Raw genomic sequence first — 20,687 nt, 5'->3', positions numbered from 1 at the left:
TTCCTCTATGGCCACCAGCCAAACAAGTAATCTCTTAATAAGGCATACGAAGTCACTGCATTTCCTTTATGAGGGGAAAAAAAAGCGCCAGTTAAGAAAAAAATGTGCCTGGGCACCTAAAATGGGCCTAACTTGGGATAGAGGCACACCCAACCATGTGGCCTTAGGCACCTCAGTTCCCTTCTCACACCTGCATCTGCTCGTAACTCAAGGCTCTCCTCCATTCCTTACCTTAGAGGGTGCTGGATGAACCAGGACTGCTTTTCAGATCCTTTTACCATGGTAGACTTCACCCAAGATGTTAATAGTAGGTTTTGGGTTTATTTTAAAATAACCTGACACAGCTACCCCTTTTCTCCTCCTTGGGAGTTTTCCTTCTCTCCTGAGAGCACATTTTCAACACTGGCACTGCAGGCTGTTTTAGGGAGAACTTCCAAGTTCCTCTTGCTGAATTAAGTCTCCAGCTTTGCAGAAAATGATGAAACATTTTCTACACTAGAGAGACGAATGTCACTGAAGCTTTTTTCTAAGACACTGTGGACAGAGGAAAGACATGGTGAACACTATCTCTTCACAGGCAAAGAGTAGGTGCATTTATTTGATGGTGATTTAATTCTTCCCCCCTTCCTTCTTTTTTTTGGCCTCCTTATACCTCTGAGGAAGTGTTGAGGATCTAGGAGATGGGCAAAACTGGAGACAACTTCCCCTGCTCCACCTTAGTCATCTCCAACAGGCTGGCTGGCTGCCTGGCTCCCCACTCAGCACATAAGCATGGAACAACCTTTGGTAATTGTTTGGACTAATCCTTGTAGGAAATATTTTTAGTTTTGAGGCATCTAAAGTCTCTCTGAACATTCACTGGGGTGCCTGCACATGCAGTTCAGGGTTCATGGGTTGTTCCCTCAGGAGCCAAGTGTTGGTCTGGGATTCCCAGCCTGCAACGCACCTTCATACTAGTCCTAAGGGATGTGCTCAGGGTTGCTCAGGAAATCTTTCCTTTGATCAGTGTCTTGCCAACATCCAATTGCTGGACTGTCTGTCTTTCTTGAGCATTCAAGAATGTGTCCTTGTGATTGTTGTCCCTGTGATACATTTCTGTATTTGCAGATGTACAACCTCCCTCAAGTAAAGGATTTAGAAAAAGGTAAGCAGGATCACCTATCTGTTAGAGACTCGGGGAAACAGAAAGGGAGTGTTTGATGCCTGGCCAGCAGCAGCGCGTTGTGTTCACCCTGAGCAGGAGTGTGAAAACACAGCAGAGAGATGCAGATGCTTTGTGGGACCTCCCTCCTTCATTTATTTAGCAAATAAAAGTAACTGCAAGACTTCTTTACAGCCTCTCACCTAACAAAAACACAGCGAAATATTTTCATAAGTGGAGGGAAATATATTCATAAGTGGTGAGAGAACGTGAGAATATCTATTAAAAACTACGGTCATCTCAGAAATACATTGCTGCTGTCAGTACTTAATGCATGAGTTATAAAACTCAAGCAACTAACTTCGAGCCTGTCTTTTGTACAGCTGTCTTTCTAGCGGAGATCAAACACATCGTTTAATGAATCGATCCCTCTCCCCTTCCCCACAAGCATTCCTATTTGAACATCTACATTTTCTCGTAGTAACATTATGCATTGTGTCTGAAATCGACATGATCATGCAAATTCCCAAAGGAACCTGGAGCACGGCTCATGTTGCTCTCGCTGCACAGGAAATGCAACCGTTCTTACTCATCCTTCCTCTGTAATGAAGAGTCAGATTCATTGCCTTGCTGTGCTGAGGAGGAAATTGCTGCATAATCTCCTTTCACAGCTAGACAATCCCCTCTTTCCAAAGCAGGCTAAGCATGCAAATTCTCCAGACATATTTGATGAATTTCTAATAACAGTGGGTGAAACAACAGGGCAAAGGCGAGTGTCAGTGACAGAAGCTTTGTGCTGGCTCCCTGCTGAAGACATTGTTTTCCTTGTGTGTTCACCCACATATTAATTGTGGGTGATACATATTAATTGTATCTGCTCTGGGACAAATACACCATAATCAGGTCAAACTGTGGCCAGTCTTAAGGTCAGTCAGAAGTCTTGAAAAGACTAACACACGCATCCTTCTCAGCACTTCACATGGGCTGCAAAATGAGACCCCCAAGGTCTCCCAGTTTATGATCTTACATCAGCAGCGTAGTGAAGGGAGTGTCTTCTGCCAGTCAGGATGTTCCCCTCCATCTCTGGAGCTAAGAGAGGGACCTCTGTGGGCTGCGTGGAGCAGGCCAAGTTATGCCTCTCCAGCCTGCCAGGTGATTTTATAGCCCTCTGTGGTTAGATTTTCCTGTACGGGGAACAGACACATTTATTTTTTCCACATGGGAACAGAAAAGGAAAAAAAAAAATCTTATCTGCCATTGAGAACACTTATTTGCTTAGGCCCCCTTCAGGTCAAGTTCTTAAGGAAATTTTAAGAAAAGATTTGATAGTTGCATGGAAAATAGGAACATGCATTCCCTTGCTGCACTAACAAAAACAAATGTTTCTTATGCAAGGGCTAGTAAGCCTCATGCTTTAGCGTGTAAGTCAATCGTTAATCACAAGAGGGCAAGGATGACATTTTCTAAGTAACAAGTCCACAGTTTTCCATGAAGACTGTTTTGCACCTTCCTCTCCCTTTTTGGCCTTGCCCACAGTTAGAGACAGTAATCATTAAAGTACTGACATATTCCGGTGCTCTGTATTCCCACATCAGCCATATGCGACACTATTCAAGGTATCTGAAATGGCATGTGACTCCAGCCACAATATTTGATTATGTGTCTTGCTGCTGTGATTGTTTCTAGTCACCGTAGATAAGTGATGAGGAGAGGCAGCAGACCAAGAGAAGATTACACTCCACTCAGTGGCTTAAGGTTTAATCATGTCGTCCCTGACTGCCCTGAGTCTATAAGGTGGGAAAAGCCCCCTTCCGAAGTCACGGGGCGCTGGTGGCCTTACGGTGAGGAACCTGATCCAAGGCATAACAGGGTGGTGGTTGCTATGAGAGAGCAGGAGGGAGCTGGAGCCAACAACCAAACAAGATTACAGAAGAGACAAGACTCCCTGCAGATCTAACGAGAGGAAAAATAGGAGTCAGAAAGGTTGAGTTACCTCTCATGGTCACGGCTTAGGAGGAAACTCATTTAGCAGAGGCATCATCTTTCTGTTGTGTCTTTCCCCCACCAGTCCCTGAGGCACTGATTGCTGCCTGCTGCCTGAGACAGGACACGGGGCTCAGCGGGCGCTGGGGCTGGCCAGCCTGCCTGCTGTTGTGTGCCTCTGGCTGGTCTGCTTCCCCACCATCTGTGAGCATGGGCTGGCGGCAGGAATCCTGCCCTGCAGCAAACGCTGTTTTCCAGCAGGTCAGCTTCCCTTTCTTCCCTGGCCAGGTAGAGCAGGTACAGCAGCATGACTGCTTCACACGTGGTCAGTTTGACTGGCCGACAGCTGGGACTCTTGCTCAAGAGCCGGTGATACTTCAGTTTTGACAGGTGGTATTGTGTGCAGAGATTGTGCTGAAAATTAATTGGAATGACTATTTTCTGCAGAGCTACTGAAGGCCAAGACATGATCATGACTAGGGCTGAGGAAGAAACAGCCCTCAGAGATCAGAAAAGTATGCAGAGCTCCTTAAAGACTCACTGGACCCTTATTAGTCAGTGTTTCTTATAAATGCTGTAATGTACTTTGTCACGCTGACAATTTCCTGTGATAACAAAAGGGGAGATGCCAAGAATATGGCAGGGTTTAAGAAATGAGTGGTGAGATCTGGTTGAGACGAAGGCTCAGCAGAAATGCCAGCTCATACACACATGCTCTCTTCTCCTTTCTGCTTAGACTAGCCTTTCCTGCACTCCACCACCCCTTTAAATACTAGGATACAGCAGATGAACTTGAGAGCAGCAAGTCTAAACAAGTGATTACTGATTCTCCGCTTGCCTCCCATTCTAAAGTTAGCTGATGCCCATTTCTTCTTAAACAGCTTTTTTAAGAATTCTCTTTTCCTTAAGGAAGTTTCAAAATTTTCAGCAAGCCTGTGCCAATTCATCAACTATAGCTAATGTCTTTCGACTAGAGCTACCCCCTCCACATATTGTTCTGCAAATTTGATAATAGTCAGTATATTTGGCTCACTCTTTTTGATTATTTTTTCTCCATCCAGAGAAAATTCTCCATCCAGTACTTCAATACATGCTGCTTTTGGGTTGTTGTGAATGGCAATCTCATATTTTACAAGATATTTACAGATAATAAAAGCTATTCCTCAGGATGAAACATCATCCAGAGGAACAGATTCTTACTGAATTTAAAGGAAAGAATCCCTCCCCTGTACCCAGCCTTCCTTACTGGCCATCTGCTAATAGCGCCCTTGTGTATATAAAATTCATTTGCACATTTAAATTTAAAAGCTCCAGTTGTTCAGCCTGCCTATAACTGTGCTCTTTTGCCAGAGTGAATATTAGGTCTCTGATGCATGCATATTGTCCAGCGAACGTATAATTGCAAATGCGATCCACATCCAATTATCTGGAGTTTTACTGCGTATTTTCTATGCATAACTCAAGCAGTAAGTACAACAATACATTAGCTCTCCAGGTGTCCATTTGGCTGGAAGAATTAGTAAGGTGCTGCCATTTAGCTCCTGTCCTCTAAAGTGTAATTCACTCACAGCATTGCTGCCAACATGAGAGGTCACTTACACACTTGGTGCAGGATACAGACATTGCGGGGAAGACACCGAGAATCCTCTGCATCTGACAGAAACATGCAACTGGACACATTAAGGTAAACAGTCCCTAAGCCATGCCTAATTTCCTCTCCCTTGCCTCCAGGAAGGCATTTCACTGATGCACAGCCCAACTGTGCTGGCTGAACACACTTGGAGAGGATTTCAGACTTGTGTTACCTCCCACGAAGCTTGGGATTGATCCGCCGCTCTTAGGGATAACAGCTACATTGGCTTGACTACTAGTCTACCAAAAAAAAAGCAGAATCCGTATTCACAGCATTCCTTCCCTGGACCTATCTTAACCTCTTCCTCCCTCCAAAGTGACAAACATATAAAGGAGTTACAAGCATCTACTCTGCAGATGTAGCTTGCCTAGTAACCAGGGATGGCATCTGATTCAGAGCTCATTACACCAGAGAACTGAAACATCAGTTTTGCATCACGACAGACAGACAGACGCACATTTGAATGAGCTGCATTGCTGCTCAAGGCAATTCTTCATCCTTCCTGCAAAATTAGTGTTTAAGATTCTCCTGGTCTCTCACAGACTCTGAGACAACTGTTATCCTACTGTCTGTCAAGTATTAGTTGCCATTGTGGCGGCTAATGGGTTTTGTGTAGATCATTAAAATATTCAAGAACTACGCATAGCCTGCAGCTTGTTTTAAGCCAAAGATTTCCCCAGCGGGAAACGGAAGGAAAGAGCTGTTCCAGGGAAATAATAAAAGTCATACTAACAGTATAAGAAGTACAGTGCAAGATTAGACTCCAATCCTATTTCACTGTGTGTCCTGTGGAGTCAGTGGAATCACTCCATGTTTGCATTGCTTTAAATAACATAAAATATTAAGGAATTCAAAATAATCAATGCCAGTTTTGGACTTTCTTAGAATGGAAAAAAGCAGGGCGATGTCATTTAATCAGGCGAAAGTACCAGACATTTAAACCTACTGTTCTCTCAGAACAATAACTAAACTGTTGAACTAATGCCCCACGGCATTGGACGCCAGTGCTTAAAAGCATACAACAAAATTTTAGCTACAACTGAAAGAACATCCTCAGTTACTATATATAAAAACACAGACATTTCAAACAAATAAAAGCATCACATGTGGTTAGCTCACTTCTAATTTGAGAAGACTAGAAAAAACCTTCTGCCACTGACAATTTGTGCCACAATTGGCAGCAGTAGATCTAATGGGTAGCTTTCTACAAGGTAGGTAGCTATGGCTTTCACAGCTAGATATCTGCCTGCAGAATAGACATTATTGAAAAATGCCCTCATATTTCTTCCCTGGAGTATGGCTTATCTTTTTATTTTAAAAACTAACCATTGCAGTAATAGTCCCCAGCAAACCTGCTGACATTTGGGAAAGCTCATCTAAATACCTGTCAGATGCTTGACTGTGTTATTACGAATCATGTTTTGGATAATTGTGAATATTACCAGAAAAATATCAGTAATAAAGTTCAGATTCCACTTTACAAACCTCAGAAAAATAATGACGGTATTAACTTCTGAAGGGCTATTACCTCCCCATTTATAAATGCTAAACTTTAAGGTAAGCTCAGTGGCACATGGTGTTTGTAAAAGCTTCAGGCAGCAGAGCTGTGTCTAGTAAAATCCATCCTGACTCAACATCAATTCTGAACATTTATAGCTCTGGAGCAAGGAGCTTTTCTGTGCTGAATAAACAAAACAGAAAGAAATGAACACACAAAAAAGCCAAATGCTCAGGGCTGGAAAAACAGTTGTCTCTGTTGGCTTGAGACTGGAGTGTAGTAGGTGTTTTCTCATCTCTGTTCAAGAGCAGTGGCCGCTGCTGCTAAACTCGGGAGGGCTGTGGTGTAACACCAGCTGCTCTGTGCCCCACAAGTACACCATGGTCAGGAAGGCTGGGGTGGGATAGGCAGCCTGACCGCTCAGATGTGCCTACACTGCCCAGGAGCAAAGGGGACGAATCATGCTCTCAGTCCAAGGACAAGTGTCCTGGCTGGGCTACATCTACATCACACACCACTTCACCGTGGCTCTGCCCTTCGTTAAAAATAATTTTCATGTGTGCTTTTTTCAGTTCCCAGTATGTAAACTGTGGGAAGGCTGTGTCTTAGCCCACCCAGGCAGTATTTCTATGGCATGAGTATGGCTTTAGGATTAATCCCCTCTGGTATGGTATAAAGGCACCTGGGAGTGTTTGGGGGTTGCAGTGTGTGTTGGGATGATGTGGGAGGACTGCTTAGAGTGAAGGGAACCAAGCTTGTAGGGTGGTACCCATACTGCCTCCTGGGAAAGGCCTCGATGCACTTAATCCTTCATATTGTGCTTAGGTGTGTTGTAAAGCAGCAGTTGACATGAGCCAGAATGACACAAGAAGGCATGTTAATGATGAAATGTGCAAACACCGCTCTAGGACTCCAGCTCACCCCTCAGCCTCACTCCGCTTAGCACCCTAGGTTTAGCCTTTATGATCATACATCATAAATTAGAAATGCCCCATGCTATTTTAGCTTGCAACAGGATTGATGCAGTTTAGAAATCAGAGGACTGTGAAAAGTTTCCTCCCTTGTAAAAAGCAGATCCCTGTAGAAGCCAAAATTTGGAATAATTTTGCCAAAAGATCTGATGGCTGGATACTGTGATTAATATAAACTACTAATAATGCCTATGAGCTCCGTATATCCCTAACGAAGTTGAAATGACTAGCCTGAAGGGTGGGCAGTCAGGAGAAGAAAATCTTGTGAAGAAATGCAAGAGCCTTTATATACATATATATTCACTGAAAGAAAATACTGACATCCATCAGACACAATTCATAAAGGACAATTGCTCTAGGGAATAGCTTTCTTTTCAAAAAAACAGAGCGGGTGTTTCATGATCCTTGCCATGCATTTCCATGCTACTGTGGATGCAACTCAAAATTACTGACTAGCTGACTACTGCTAAATATTTAGGAAGATGCATGCCTAGAAGGAAGATCATACTGTAAAAGGCTGCTCTCTAACCACTGCGGTGACTACGGCAATTCCTTCTCCTGTCTGTACAGAGGGAGAATGTCAAGAACAGGGAAACCATTAGGAACCTGCGTGAACATTTTGATAATGAAAGTCACAGGAGATACAACTTTCCCACTTTGCATCCAATTAGGAGAGGTTACCAAAAGGCAATTTAGAAGAGATGTGGACATGAAGGATGGGATGATAATTTCTTCCCAAGGGTTTAGCTTGGCTCCCACTGCACTGTTAGAATACTGCTAGAATAGGAACATGAAAGAAGAGTATTGCTTTTAATTTACCTGGTAGGAACTGCTATAGTCTAAATTGAGTCTCAGCCATAGCGTGCCACTGTGTTTGTGGAGAAGCTAATGAGGGGATACAGTGATGGCTTTTCAAAGCCATGCATCTATGAAAAGATCACATTTATGTATACAGTGCTCTGCCTGTGGCTTTTGAAATATAAACTTCTGTCACGCAGTTTTCATTTTTTAAGAAGTAAAAAGTAATTTATCAAGGGGTTATTCTTAAGCAATGGAAACTTATTCAAAGCCATACACTTTACAAGTTATTCTGAAGACAACAGTGTACTTTTCTGTTAATATTTTATCTATTGCTGTGTTATCCTCTGCTCTCATCTTCTAGAAACAGATCCAATCAAATGCTGAGGAACTTCCAGTTATTAAAGTGGTAGGGACTCCCTGGATTCCTGCTCAGGAATTATCAAGAGAGAATCTAGGAGACCGGGCAGATAACTTGGAGGGGTATCTTCCCTTCCCCTATTGCTCTCGAAGAAACTTTGTTCCTTCTCCCTAGACAACAGCATCTGCCTTTTGTGGTTGACTAGAAATGCCTGAATTGGAAGCTCAGCATGAAAACAAAGCACTGGACCCAGTCTCTTGACTTCTCTGTATTTCATTCATTTTGTGTTTCTGCTTTGTCACAGACTTCCACTGCCAGACCATGAACTTGAAACAACCTTTCATGGACCAGGGCCCTGCTACGCCACAGAGTGTCTCTGTTTACAGCCGATACAGCCTAAGACCTCCCCTGAGAGAACGTGGAATAGAAAGAAATCCAGAAATCCACCATCTAAGAAAGCCAGCTGTATGTGCCTCTCTGTCAAAGGGAGCCCAGCAAACCTCCACGCTCCCTGGGGTAATTCAGAATTGGAAACTCAAATTCCCTTTGGGACTTTCCTCTTTGTTGGACCTTTCTCACCAAAGCTGAAACAACAGCAACTCCCCCTCCAAAAACGAGAAAGTGGGCTGCGAACATGTCTTTCTCAGGACAGAAGGGCCTCCTGAGGAGCACAAAGGACTCTGCATTGCTAGTCTCTCCTGGGGTTAACACAACAGGGTGCCTCAGGGCAAAGTCTCTTTGGGGGTAGGTAGGTAATATTGGGACAATAGGTAGAATATAAGGAGATGAACAGAATTAGTGGGCTATAGGGGTAAGTTGGGAATTGCCTATTGTATTAAAATACAAATATTATTCTGTACCCATGCATACATTCATCATTTTTGTCTGTTGTGAGTATCCTTTTTTCACACTCGCTCTGAGTTCTTTGCCTGCTTTGTGCTTTCCTACAAAGCACTGACATTCTTGATTTCAGCATGGTTAATGACATATCTTGATTCACCAGAGTGCCTGAAATAGATGCCTGCTTCTGTCAAGGTCGTGTATTCCATGTTGTTCACAGATCTCTGCCCAGCTAGTATCACTGTTTGTCATGTACCTTTTTTCAATATGAACTACCTTGATACCTCAAAAATGACATGCAAGAGAGAAGATTTTGAGAATGCTGATCCAATACTGAAAAGTATGTTCATAATTACTACCCAGAAAGGGTATAGCCAGCAGGGAACAGGAGTCCTTGAGCACCTGTTTTTGTCATGGTGACAGCACCAGGGACTTCTTCCCATGGAAGACACAGTGACCAAAACACCAAGGTCAGACCACCAACACATCCCTTTCCTACAAGCTCACGTCTTCCAGTACAGTGTAGGCTACGCTGGGAAATCAGGAAGATGCTGATTTTGGTCTCGGGCACATAGTACGTGTTATTTCAGCATAGTGGGGAGAAGAAGTCAGAAAGGCATAAACTAATGCTCTGTTAGGAAAGGTTTTGCCATGATTAGACCCTCTGGAAGACCCTCAGAGAAATCAGGCCTTACCAGCAGCCCCTTGAAGCCAAATTCCCATACCACTTACAGGGTCTCAGAAACAGAGGTCCTGACATACTCAGGGATCCTGAGGAAAGCTAGGGATGGAGCCCACAGTCTCCCATCTCTGAGACCCAGTTAAGGCAGCAACTAACGACGGGGCTTTTGGCCAGCTACCCTGTTGTGAAGGTGTCCCCCACTCCACTAATGAGGACACATTCAATTTTTACAAAAGTTTAACTACTGATCCCTTTTGCTGAATGATGGGAAGAGTTTCTGTTAGGACCTTGGAGAGAAGGAGATGATCCAAAACATGTTAAAGGCAACGGGAGGTGGGCCTGTGAAATTCTTTCAGTAATATTACAAGCAACAGAAACATTTTAAGAAGCTTTTGTGACATGTATACAAGCAGAGTAGACTGCCGCACATTTGGTAGTGCTTTTCACAGTGTAATCCATGACCTCAGGAAAGCACAGCCTGAAATAAACAGACCCAAACCATTGCCTTCACACTTACACGTATATACTTTATAAACCTATATATGTATGTGTATTTATACATAAAACACTATTGCCTCATCATATACAAATGCTGAGGCAAGTGCTAGTCTTATAGATTTATTCTTACATGCACAAATATACAGATAGCTAAAGCCAATGTCCTTAAAACCCTTCCACGCTGGCAGCTGTATTTGAGCTATATAAACTGTTGCACTTATTCCTTTGTGACTGTTAAGTCAGCTTCTTCCAATTTTAATACTGCTTATACCCATCATTGCCTTTTACCTCTCTGACCTCCTTGAAGGAAAAAAAACCAAGAAAGCCCAGCACAGAAGAGAATTGACTCTATACTAGTGGTGTTATCTCAGAAGTTCGACATGTACAAACTTCCCACTATAGCTGCCCAACCCTGCTCAGGTCCTCAGTGCCAACCCAAGCTCTCCTTCAGAGCAAGGCTGGGGGACAAAGAGTGCAACTATAGAAAATCCTGCAAGATTAAGTGGTTTGGAAGCAGACTTTCAATGTCATACCAGACTTAGACTGGGAATCATGCAAAAGGTTGAAAGCTGTGTCTGGGAAATGTTATCTATTCACATGAGTTTGCCCTATCTGTGAAATTTAAACACAGGAAACGGGATTTGTCACGCTAGATCAAATCATAAGGGTACTGAGATTACCACTGCATTGCCCACTGTGATTAGTGTTCACTGTGGAGAAAGAAACTGGAAAATACTGCACACTGTGCTAGGTTTTAACAGGGGATCGACACATGTTTTCATCTCTGCTCTTTCAGTAGGATTTCACTAACCAGGAGGCTTAAACTCATTTTACATTAAACAAGAGCTAGTTATCTGACCCTGCCCTTGCTCATTCACTGCTTAGAACAAAGCAAAGTGTTTTCTCCAGAGATAATTATTCAGAAAAATAAAAGCACTGAAATAATAAAGCAAAATGCATGAGGTGGTATAGTGTTTTCCTCTGACACACTGTCCCACCCAGGCATCAGGTATATGGCTTTCCTGGAGAAGCAGCCTTTCGGTCCGTGGAATGGATGAGTTAAATGCTGACAGTTGAAGATGTCAGACTAACTTATTACAAGAGCAGGATTTGGGAGTCCTGCTGTGCTAGCATAACTGCAACCTGAGTAATTGCCGGAATTCCTTCCGCTTTCTCAATTGGTTACAGTATTCTCTTCTTCCAATCCTGCCCCAAGTGACTCTGCCCTGTTACTAGACTCTCCTAAAACAATTCTGCTCTTTCACCCAAAGATAGCTGCATTTCAGAAGTCACTGACCTGCCACCAGTGTATTTAGGCTTCATGACAAAACAGCGGAGCCTTTTTGAGATGAAAGAAGTTAAACACATGTTCAATGGTTAGGAAGCGTCCCCTGATTTTTTCTGATCCTTACACTGTGCTGCAAGCATTGTCCATCGTACTATCATCTTCTTTGTCTCTCAGTTGTAGAGGGAATATTAGAAATTAACATCTGTCAAACTCAGAACAAAATTAAGCCAAACAAAACAGAGTAAACTGAATTAGTGCAGAAACTCCATATGTACTATATTCCGCTACACTGCAAGACATCTGGTCACCAAGTCACAATGTGTCTTAAAAGAACTGCAATTCACATGGACCTCAGAAAGTAGGAAAGACCACAGAGTGGAGTTTCACTCTTCATCTTCCTTTTCTTGATTCCACAAGTTTTGGCCACACATCAAAGACAAGCACACTCTTGTAGGTACCTGTGCACGAGCACTCTTAAAAAAATAAAGAAATCTAACCAAAACTTCAAACATCAGATAGCAGGACAACTTGCGTGGTCTACGGACTTGTTACAAATCAAGATGATCCTTTAAACAGTTGCTTGAAATAGCAACAAAATCAGGAGGTCTTCAGAAGTTTGGATAAGTATCCTGAAGGCAGAAGAAACAGCCACATAAACCCTATATCATTGGGGGCCCAAGCTTTTTGTCTTCCAGAAGGGCTGATTCAGGTTTGTATGATTCTTAGACAAAATTCATGTTTTTCGAAAGTGGTCTCCTGTCAGGTACTACATAAATAAATACAGGGGAGGAGGACTGGGTTCACTTTAGGAGATGAAGGAAAGCAGAAACTAGCAGAAACTTAACTTGCTTGTTAAGATTTTAGGACACAGATGATTTACTGGCCAGGCTGCTTGCCTCGTATATGCAAAAATGTTCCTGTTAAAAATACTCTATAAACCAATGACCCTCACACCATGTCATAGAAGGTTTTACTGCTCAGCACAGAACATTTTTGTCAAAGCAGCTCAGTATTGTACTTGAGAAAATGTGACAGGCAAAAAGTCTTTGCATGCCTCCTTTCTACCTGCTGTATCTGCTCTCCATTTAAGATGAAGGTTGGAATCTGTTATTGCATCATGAGAAGACGAAGTGTTAGGAAGGTGCCTTGCTGTGCTGGGCTTGGAGCTTGCAAGTTAATAATTCTAGAGAGAAGAGATGAGCAGCCCAAACTGACACACTTCTTCTCCAACTAATCTTTCTTTTTTAAATTTCTGCACAGGTTTCAGAGGCCAGCATGAAAGCCTGTGGGAAAATGAGATTGAAGTCATCCATGGGACAGATGACCAACACTGGGTCTTTCCCTCCAGCCAAAAGCTAAACAAACTTGCTCTGTACTCTTCTGAAAAAGAAGCCACAAGCAAGGTGGGATCAGCCTCCTACCTGGTCTTCATCCATACTCCTGCCTCCAGCTGGGCATCACGTCAACCTGCTAGATAGTGGACAGGAGGATGCATGCTGCAGAGGATATGCTCCTACCACATCTAATGCCACGGTTGCTAGCTCACCATCTTGCACAAGCAGACAAATCTGAACTGAGAATCCCAGTGGAAGACAGTCAGGTCTGAAACACGCAGAGTACACAGTATGCCCTGGCTCTTTGCTGGAGGAAGTGCCTCCACAGACATTTTAGGGAGCAGCCCTTAGCGGGCAACATAAAACAAGGGCATGAAGGTAATGTTACAAGGTGCAACTAAGCAAATGTTTCTGCCTGTGATGAAGAGTCTGAAATATACTCCCACAGGCTCTGTCCAACTTCTTCATTTCCTACTGCTACAAATGCTCAGCTTTTGATCCAGTTTAGCCCTCAGAGCACGGGTTTCTGGACTGTTACTGTCCATAGAAACAGTAAGCTAAGGTGCTGCATCGCTGCTGGTCTGTACACCCATACTGTGCTGTAGATGGAGCACCATCTACATCTACCATCTGCCCATAGGAGCTGTGGTCGCTGTAAACAGCCTGTATCCCACCACTTCCCTTCTCCTCTCTTGCACCATACAAACGTTCCTGCCGAATACCTCCACCAGGAGGCTGTGTGCAGTGATGATTATTTTAACCAAGGAAACCTGATTGCTTTTGAATTTCTTTCCAGGTATGTTGTAACTTACAAACAAGAATGCAAATTTTGGAACCACTTTTCTAAAGAAAAGGAAGACTGCCATATGTATGATATTTTTGCCTGTCAGCGTGAGAAGCCAAGATTCCTTTAACAAGTCCCAGAAAAGTAAAAAGACCACCACATTTTCATTCTCTAGTTTTGAATACATAGTTGACTGAACCCATAAAACCAAGGCACTAGGGTGAAGTCTCAGATTTACTTTTTCCACTGCAACTCCTGAGCAGAAGAAAGTCATAGGGTCATAGGGCACTTGTTTCAGAGCACTGCAGTCCTGGAAACAAGGGGATGAAAAACGTCTTCCATCCCCAAGTTGTTCTGATGTGCTTAAGAATGGCCTCTGCAGTTCTTAGTAGTGAGAGCACACGGGGCTCCAATTGCTGTTGGTTTGTTCACTTCGTTCAGCAGGAAAGACCGTATCACAGAGAGTTCCATCATCAAGGAAAATGAAAGTTGTAACTTAGGTTTCAATATTACACAGTACAAAACAAATATATATGGAACAATCCTAGGGTTGGGGTGGAAGAGAAGGTGGGAAGCATTCCTACCTGCCAGGGGCATTGTTAGCAATCAGTGTCACAAAGTCTCACACTATGAAATAGGACATAAAAGCACAAATTTCCTCCCCCTCCCTTGGATTACTGACCCCCAACCTGCTCACCAGCCCTTTTAGGTGAAACTGGGAATACCTCACCATCTTTCTCTTCTCCTTTAATTAAGAATGGAGGCCCACACTCTCCAAATGGACTGGATTTTGAGGAGTGTAGGTACATGCACACATAAAAGGGTAGAGGGACCTTCAGTTTTGGGATGTCCATTGTAGAGTGTCTTACAGAGATGGGATTTTTTTAAACTTTTAGCTCTCTGAATATCTGTCTGTCACTGGAACTCCAGAAAAGCAATGCATGACATATATCTGTTCACTTGTGAAAGCCCGGGGGAGAGAGCCTACTGAATCACTCCGCTGTTCTCAGGTCTTTCCCAGTGTCTGGCCAACAGTGACAGTGCTGGCATGTTCTCTGAAACATCTGCTATTGTCTGAGAAATGGAAGGAAACAGTTTATTTTATCTCCTGTAGCTGTTACAAGATTGACAGTGGCAAGTGTGAAATGGACATGTCCCGCTGAAATTCAGAAAAGAAAAGCCCTAAGCAACTTTAGAATAAGTACGTGGACTCAATTCCCTCATCGCTCTGTAGTGTGAGTAGACATTCACATCTGTTAGCAATAAAGATTGGCTCCCTCCTGCTTTGTAGTACCTTTCCTACCCAGCATAGGCAGCAATATCCAATACTGGTCTCTCTTCTCCATTACTTATTTTAGTGACTTGAATAGTACTACTCCTGATTTACATAGATGCAACTGAGAACAGATCAGAAAGAAATGACTGTTTTAAATTGCTCCAGGAATTATTCCTGCCTACCCTGCTGCTATGCATCAGAGGAAAAAGAAGGCCAAAAACATTAAGTCTTCTCACCTTGCTGGCAGAAAGTTTTTCAGTCTTTTTAAACAGATTTCAAAAGTTCCTTCAACACACACTTAAAACAGTCTAATAGCTGTCAGACTAAAAACTGTCAGTCTAAAAACTGTCTAATATCAGTCTAATAGCTGAGAAGAAAATCTACAGAAATAAATCTTTTCTATCTCATATAAATTATGAAATATGTTCAGAATACTGTGTCCAGAGATTTGGTTTTGACCATTCCCCCTTGTGCTGTTACAGTAGCTATTAGATGTGAGTTAAGGGCATCTATGTATAGTTTGCTGTGGAGCACACACCATATTTTATAGCAACACTGGAACTGGCGGGGTGGATTGGACCACTGGTCTATCTCATCTGCCATCCTGTTCCTGGAAGCCAGCAATACTTACTGCTTTAGAAGAAGGTCAATACCCTACCTCCCGCAACCCTCCTGACTTTGCTTGTGTGAAGTGTCCTTCCACACTGCTCAAAATCAGGCTGGGTAGATGGCGGATCTGGGTCTAGTAAAGAGCTGGAAGGCTCTACCCGATGGTTCTCAAGGGTGAAAGTGCACAGGATTATGGCTGTAATACACACTTCCCTGGGAAGCATCACTACAGAGGAAGAAAAGAGTAACCTTCCTCACTGGTACCACCACAGCTCCCAGTGTGCTCCCAAGATGAGCAAAGAGACAACCTGCCTTCCCCAGGAAGGGGAACCATTTCTGGTGCTCTGTCCCAGCTGAGGGAAGACACACAAAAAGATGTCCTCAACTTCCTCATCCTCTTCCCAAGGGCAGCAGGGCACAGCACAAAGACCCTGAGGAGCTCTAACATGCACCAGCTGGCACGGGGATGAAGGGAACTACACTGCAGCTGGGGATGGCTGGACCTGAGGAAGTTGCAGCTACCCTAGGGCCAGGGGCTGTGGGGGCAGAGGAGACAGCATTTGAAGCCATACATTGCCTGGGGAGGGCAGGGAAGGGAATTCCAGGTAGGAAACACTGGAGCAGTTTCCTCCTCCTTTGCCCTGCCCAAACGTGCACTTTGACCTTCCTGAAGGAAGGTGTTTAGCCCTCAATCTGCAAAGGACATGGCTCCGAGAGTTATACTCATAACATATGTAACAAATAACAACTGCATCTGTAGTGCAGGAATTCTGCTCAGTCACTCCTGGCCCCTTATTGTAGGTTTAGATAGAAGCACATTTTTTTCTGACCTAGGGAGTGAGAAATGCACCCGAGGGTCTTGCCAGCAATAATTTAAACAACTTGTATATACTTACAGGAGGAAGTGTTTGTTCCTTCTGTTGAAGCCTGTATCCTAAGCATGGGTTCTGCAACACACAGAAGTAACAACAAATTTGTAAGAATACAGCCACAGCTACATAGTTATACTGAAGGAGGCTGAGCATCTTCCCCCAGTAGAGCTTTCTCTTTTTTTTTTTTTTTTTCCCGTAATCAGAAACCCACCAAAGCAGAGAAGAAAAATGAGATAGCTCGAGAAAGCAAAGAACTTCAAAGTCAGTACAGCATGTCCTAGGCACACTGTGAACAATCAATTACAGCAAAAATGCTCCAAAGTCCTGGGAGGGAAGGCCAGGAGAAAACTGGCAAAGAGAGCGCAAAGTTTTCAGCTGTTTTTGACAGCATCAGAAGAAAGTGGAAAGCAGTGGGTCTTGAAGCTCCACATGCTGACCCAGGAAACACTAGCTTCTTATCTTCTTCTCACATAACTCCAAATGGACAGTCAGGCCTCTAGGTCTATCACAACTATGGCTAAGGACCTCTGTGGTTTGAAAGAGAGCAGGGTTCATGGGTGGTGCCACCACCTCTTGCAGAGAGCTGTAGCTGGAAGGGAGAGCAGGACACATTCCAGACCAAAACAGGACATAGCACCAGCCCCAAAGTGGTAACAAAGAAATGAAAAAGAAGCAGCATTCTCAAGATGGCAAATAATCTTGTAGGACAGCTGAAGGAAATGGACCTCAACATAAATCACACAAAGGAAGCACTCAGAAAAGCTAATGGAAGAAGCAAGCTAGCCTGAAGCTAGGGCTGAACCTCCCGAGCTGTAGGCACACAGCAAACCAGAGGCATGCATTTGGGTGGCTGCATGGGTTTTCACTGTCTTAGAGCCCAGCAAAACATACAGTTACATGGATGAAGAAAGAATTCAAGAGTGTGCTTGAGGAGTACTATCAGCTGGAAGGAAGAGTTTGCAGAGAGAGCACTTTGCCTAAGGCGGCAACGTGATGTGCCACTGTGGAGAGGGATGAAGGAAGACAGGGTGGCTAGCAACCAGCCTGTGCATCCTAGGGAGCAGGACAGGCATACAGCATGCTCTGTAGTGAAATATTTAACAACATGTCACGTCAGGCAGAAAAGGTGAATCTGTCGCCTAATAGAGTCAGTTTTTAGGCAGAGTAAAACCACACTTAAAATCTAGGAGGCTCTGTAAATCTTCCTATCACCAAAGAGTAACTGTAGCAATACTTCAAGAGACCTAGCTCCTGGTGATTTAAACACCAGCATCTCACAATAGCCTACCTCCAGTTAAAGAAGCAATACACTAGTAACTTATTTGCAAGGCCTGGAAAAAATCAGCAGTGCCCAAAACCCCAGACGCTATTGGTCAGCAGGAGACTCCTGTAGTGGCAGAGAAAGCTGACATGGTCTGGACCCAGGGCTGGGTGAGAACAGTGGGAAAAATGGCACCTGGCTGGGTTTGGGACTGAGCAGGTCTCTGCTCCAGCCACATAGCAAAGGCCTACTCAGAGCTCCACGAGAAGACCTCAACAAGCAGCCACTGAACGTATTGCTTTCTGCTCTCCTTCAGGACAACAGCACGATGTGCTGCTTGGCATGAAATCTGCCAGTGCAGCGATTCATCAGGAATGCAGCCGGCCTTTTGAACATCCCAACCTCCTCCTCTCCAGTGGCACAATAGCAGTAAAGAGAAGAACAGTACTGTAACAGCAGGCACTGGAAGGGACATAAGCAGGGAAAGAGACCACTCAAGAACAAGAAATTCAGTTCATGGGAAAGAAGGGAGCAAAGTGCAGGGACTGCATTCTTGCTGCACAAGGGAGAAGGCAAGGCGAGCCCAGCAGAGTTGCTGACCAGCGTGTCACCTCCTTTGAACAAAAATGGTTCCAATGGTTACAGGACACTTGCTATTAGCTATGTGGTCTCATACATATCCAGTGAAGCACCAGTGACAGGCTCCACTGAGAACATGAAAGAATATGGGCACATCCAATGGCTCTTCTGTCAGGCAGCAGTGCCAAGATTTCAGAAGTAGGTCGCCACACACGCAGATGCATCAAAGGAAAGGCTGCAGGCATGCTAAATGCAAAATCTGGCAATCACACTGTTTTCCTTGATCTAGCCTACAAACACTGTCATCTCACACTAAAACCTGTCTCTGCCAGACATAGCTTTCTCAAAAAAGCCAGCAGGACCCCAGCCTCTTTGCCAAGCAGGATATGTGCATCTTGTAAATCCTTGGGATGCTTGGCTTACACACGCCTATCCACAGCTCCCTCAGCCAAACTCAGCAGTAGAGACAACTGCTTGTATTGTGGCCATATATAAAGTAGTTCTAATAGTTAAAATAACGAAAGTGACTTCTCACTGGGGTCAGTTCCAGGAGTAACTCTGGAGGCGTGCAATCCGTAACGGCAGGCGGGATGCTGAAAGAAAAATTCCACCAGCCTGAACGGAAACCATCTGGAGAAGGCTCCTAGTATGCCAAGGCAGCTTCAAAAGTGGTTAAACTACTGACAGTGATTTACCTGTCCACATTCACAGACCCCGTAGAGCTGTCAGGAATTGTATGTAAGCCCTGAGGAACAGAGCAGTCTAGGCAACAGGCTTTCTGGAGGAAACATCAATATGTCTGTATGCTCTGCAAATTCATATGCAGCTGCTAGGCTTTACAGGAACAGGAGCAACAAGTGCTTTTTTGAAACACAGTTCCTAACAACTCAAATACTTTTTCACTTGGTCTGCTGCAGGCTGACAACTGCAGCCCAAGTTAGCATCCTCAATACTGCTCCAGCGTATTAAAAAGTATGCTTAACCCTTCTTCATTCATTTCTCAGTCCCTGACGTAGCTCCACTATTGAAGGTGATATGCAGGTGCTGAGGTGCTGGATGCCAGCAAATTGTTCTCTGTTAAGAGGGAGCAGTTTCAGAGCTGCAGAAGCAGTTTCAAGGAGAAATAAAGAGAAAGAGGCAGAAAGACTCTGTTAATTCAACTTACGTGAAGAAGTTTTTGTCCCTTCTGTAGATACTGGTATCTTGCTGGTGCTCTCTGGAAAACACAAGAGGCAACAAGAAGTTATAATGTGGAGTCAGACGATCCTCTAACAGCATTCAACTCCGAGAATGGACAAGGTAAAGGGGAAAAAGGTGCTCAAAGAAGCAAGCTTAAATTCTGCTTCAGTGGGCAGAGGCTGCAATCAGACACCAACTTGCAAAAGTTTCCTTTTGGGAAAAAATGAAAAATGATGGTGTCTACTAGTAGGACTGAAGAAAAAACCCTGTTTCTTCTGAAAGAAGGCAGTTGTTCAATCTCTCGTTCTCCTCTGGGAATGACTGATCAGTGGCAACAGGAGAAATCATGCAGATGGCTCTGCTTCTGGAAGGCGTCAGTGTGAGTATTCACTCCGTATGCTTCTAGGCAGTGAAATTTTGCAACGACCTGTTCCTGCTCATATCACTTGAATTGCTGGTAAGTACATGCAACGATGTCACTTGCCACTTCAGGGAAATCTTCTAAGTCACACATGCAAACCCAGTCCCCCATGGGATGACTGCTGGGTGCTCTGTGATGGAAATCAGTTGCTTTGCTGAAGAGATGCGAAAAGTTGCTCCTCCATACTGGTCCTACAGAGATACGCTATTGCTAGTGACATACTGCCATGGACTTCTTGCACCCACTTGTTGAACTGGCTGATGGCTATGGGGGATGATGCTGCTGTGCTTAGATCCCTGCTAATGACTTCCAGAATGCAGATGGGTGAAAGTAGAAAGTAGAAAGCCTTTGCTTAGAAGGCAGTAGAAAGTCTGCTTCACAGACTTGTAGAGAGACCTTGTTCCAGTGACACCATCCATCTGTCCATGCGCTGCTGACCCTGCAAGCCACAACTGTGTGCAATTTCCTAGGTGTGAACAAATTGCCCTTCAGTTGTATGCATCAACAATCTTGGCCTTCTCCAAGTTCTCAAAACACTTTTCGGCCGTATAGTGGTGCAGTTCAATACAGCTGCACAAGTTTCAACTCCACAGCTGGAGAAGGGCCACAATGCCAGGGAAGAAATCTTGCCTTGAATCCTCAAGGCACACCAAGAATCCTCTGGTAGGCCGAACAAAAA

The 20,687-nt window shown here is 44.0% G+C and overlaps 1 protein-coding gene across 7 annotated transcripts in view; it reads right to left on the bottom strand.

The window, feature by feature from the left end:
• NRG1 (neuregulin 1) overlaps nt 1–20,687 on the bottom strand; it is a 181,531-nt gene that overhangs the window by 114,934 nt on the left and 45,910 nt on the right. For 4 of the 7 annotated variants that reach the window (XM_075527518.1, XM_075527516.1, XM_075527517.1 and 1 more), the window contains exons 4-5: nt 19,574–19,624; nt 16,593–16,643 (exon numbers count right to left, since the gene is read on the bottom strand). The exons of the other annotated variants lie outside the window; for them this stretch is intronic. In XM_075527518.1, the coding sequence (XP_075383633.1) occupies nt 16,593–16,643; nt 19,574–19,624 (102 nt within the window). The remainder of the gene's footprint in view (nt 1–16,592; nt 16,644–19,573; nt 19,625–20,687) is intronic. 7 annotated transcript variants of the gene reach the window in all.

This window comes from Mycteria americana, chromosome Z (genome assembly GCF_035582795.1).
Source record: "Mycteria americana isolate JAX WOST 10 ecotype Jacksonville Zoo and Gardens chromosome Z, USCA_MyAme_1.0, whole genome shotgun sequence".
Classification (NCBI taxonomy): domain Eukaryota; kingdom Metazoa; phylum Chordata; class Aves; order Ciconiiformes; family Ciconiidae; genus Mycteria; species Mycteria americana.
The sequence above is the reverse complement of the archived record's forward strand: the minus strand, read 5'-3'. Positions and strand labels throughout refer to the sequence as shown.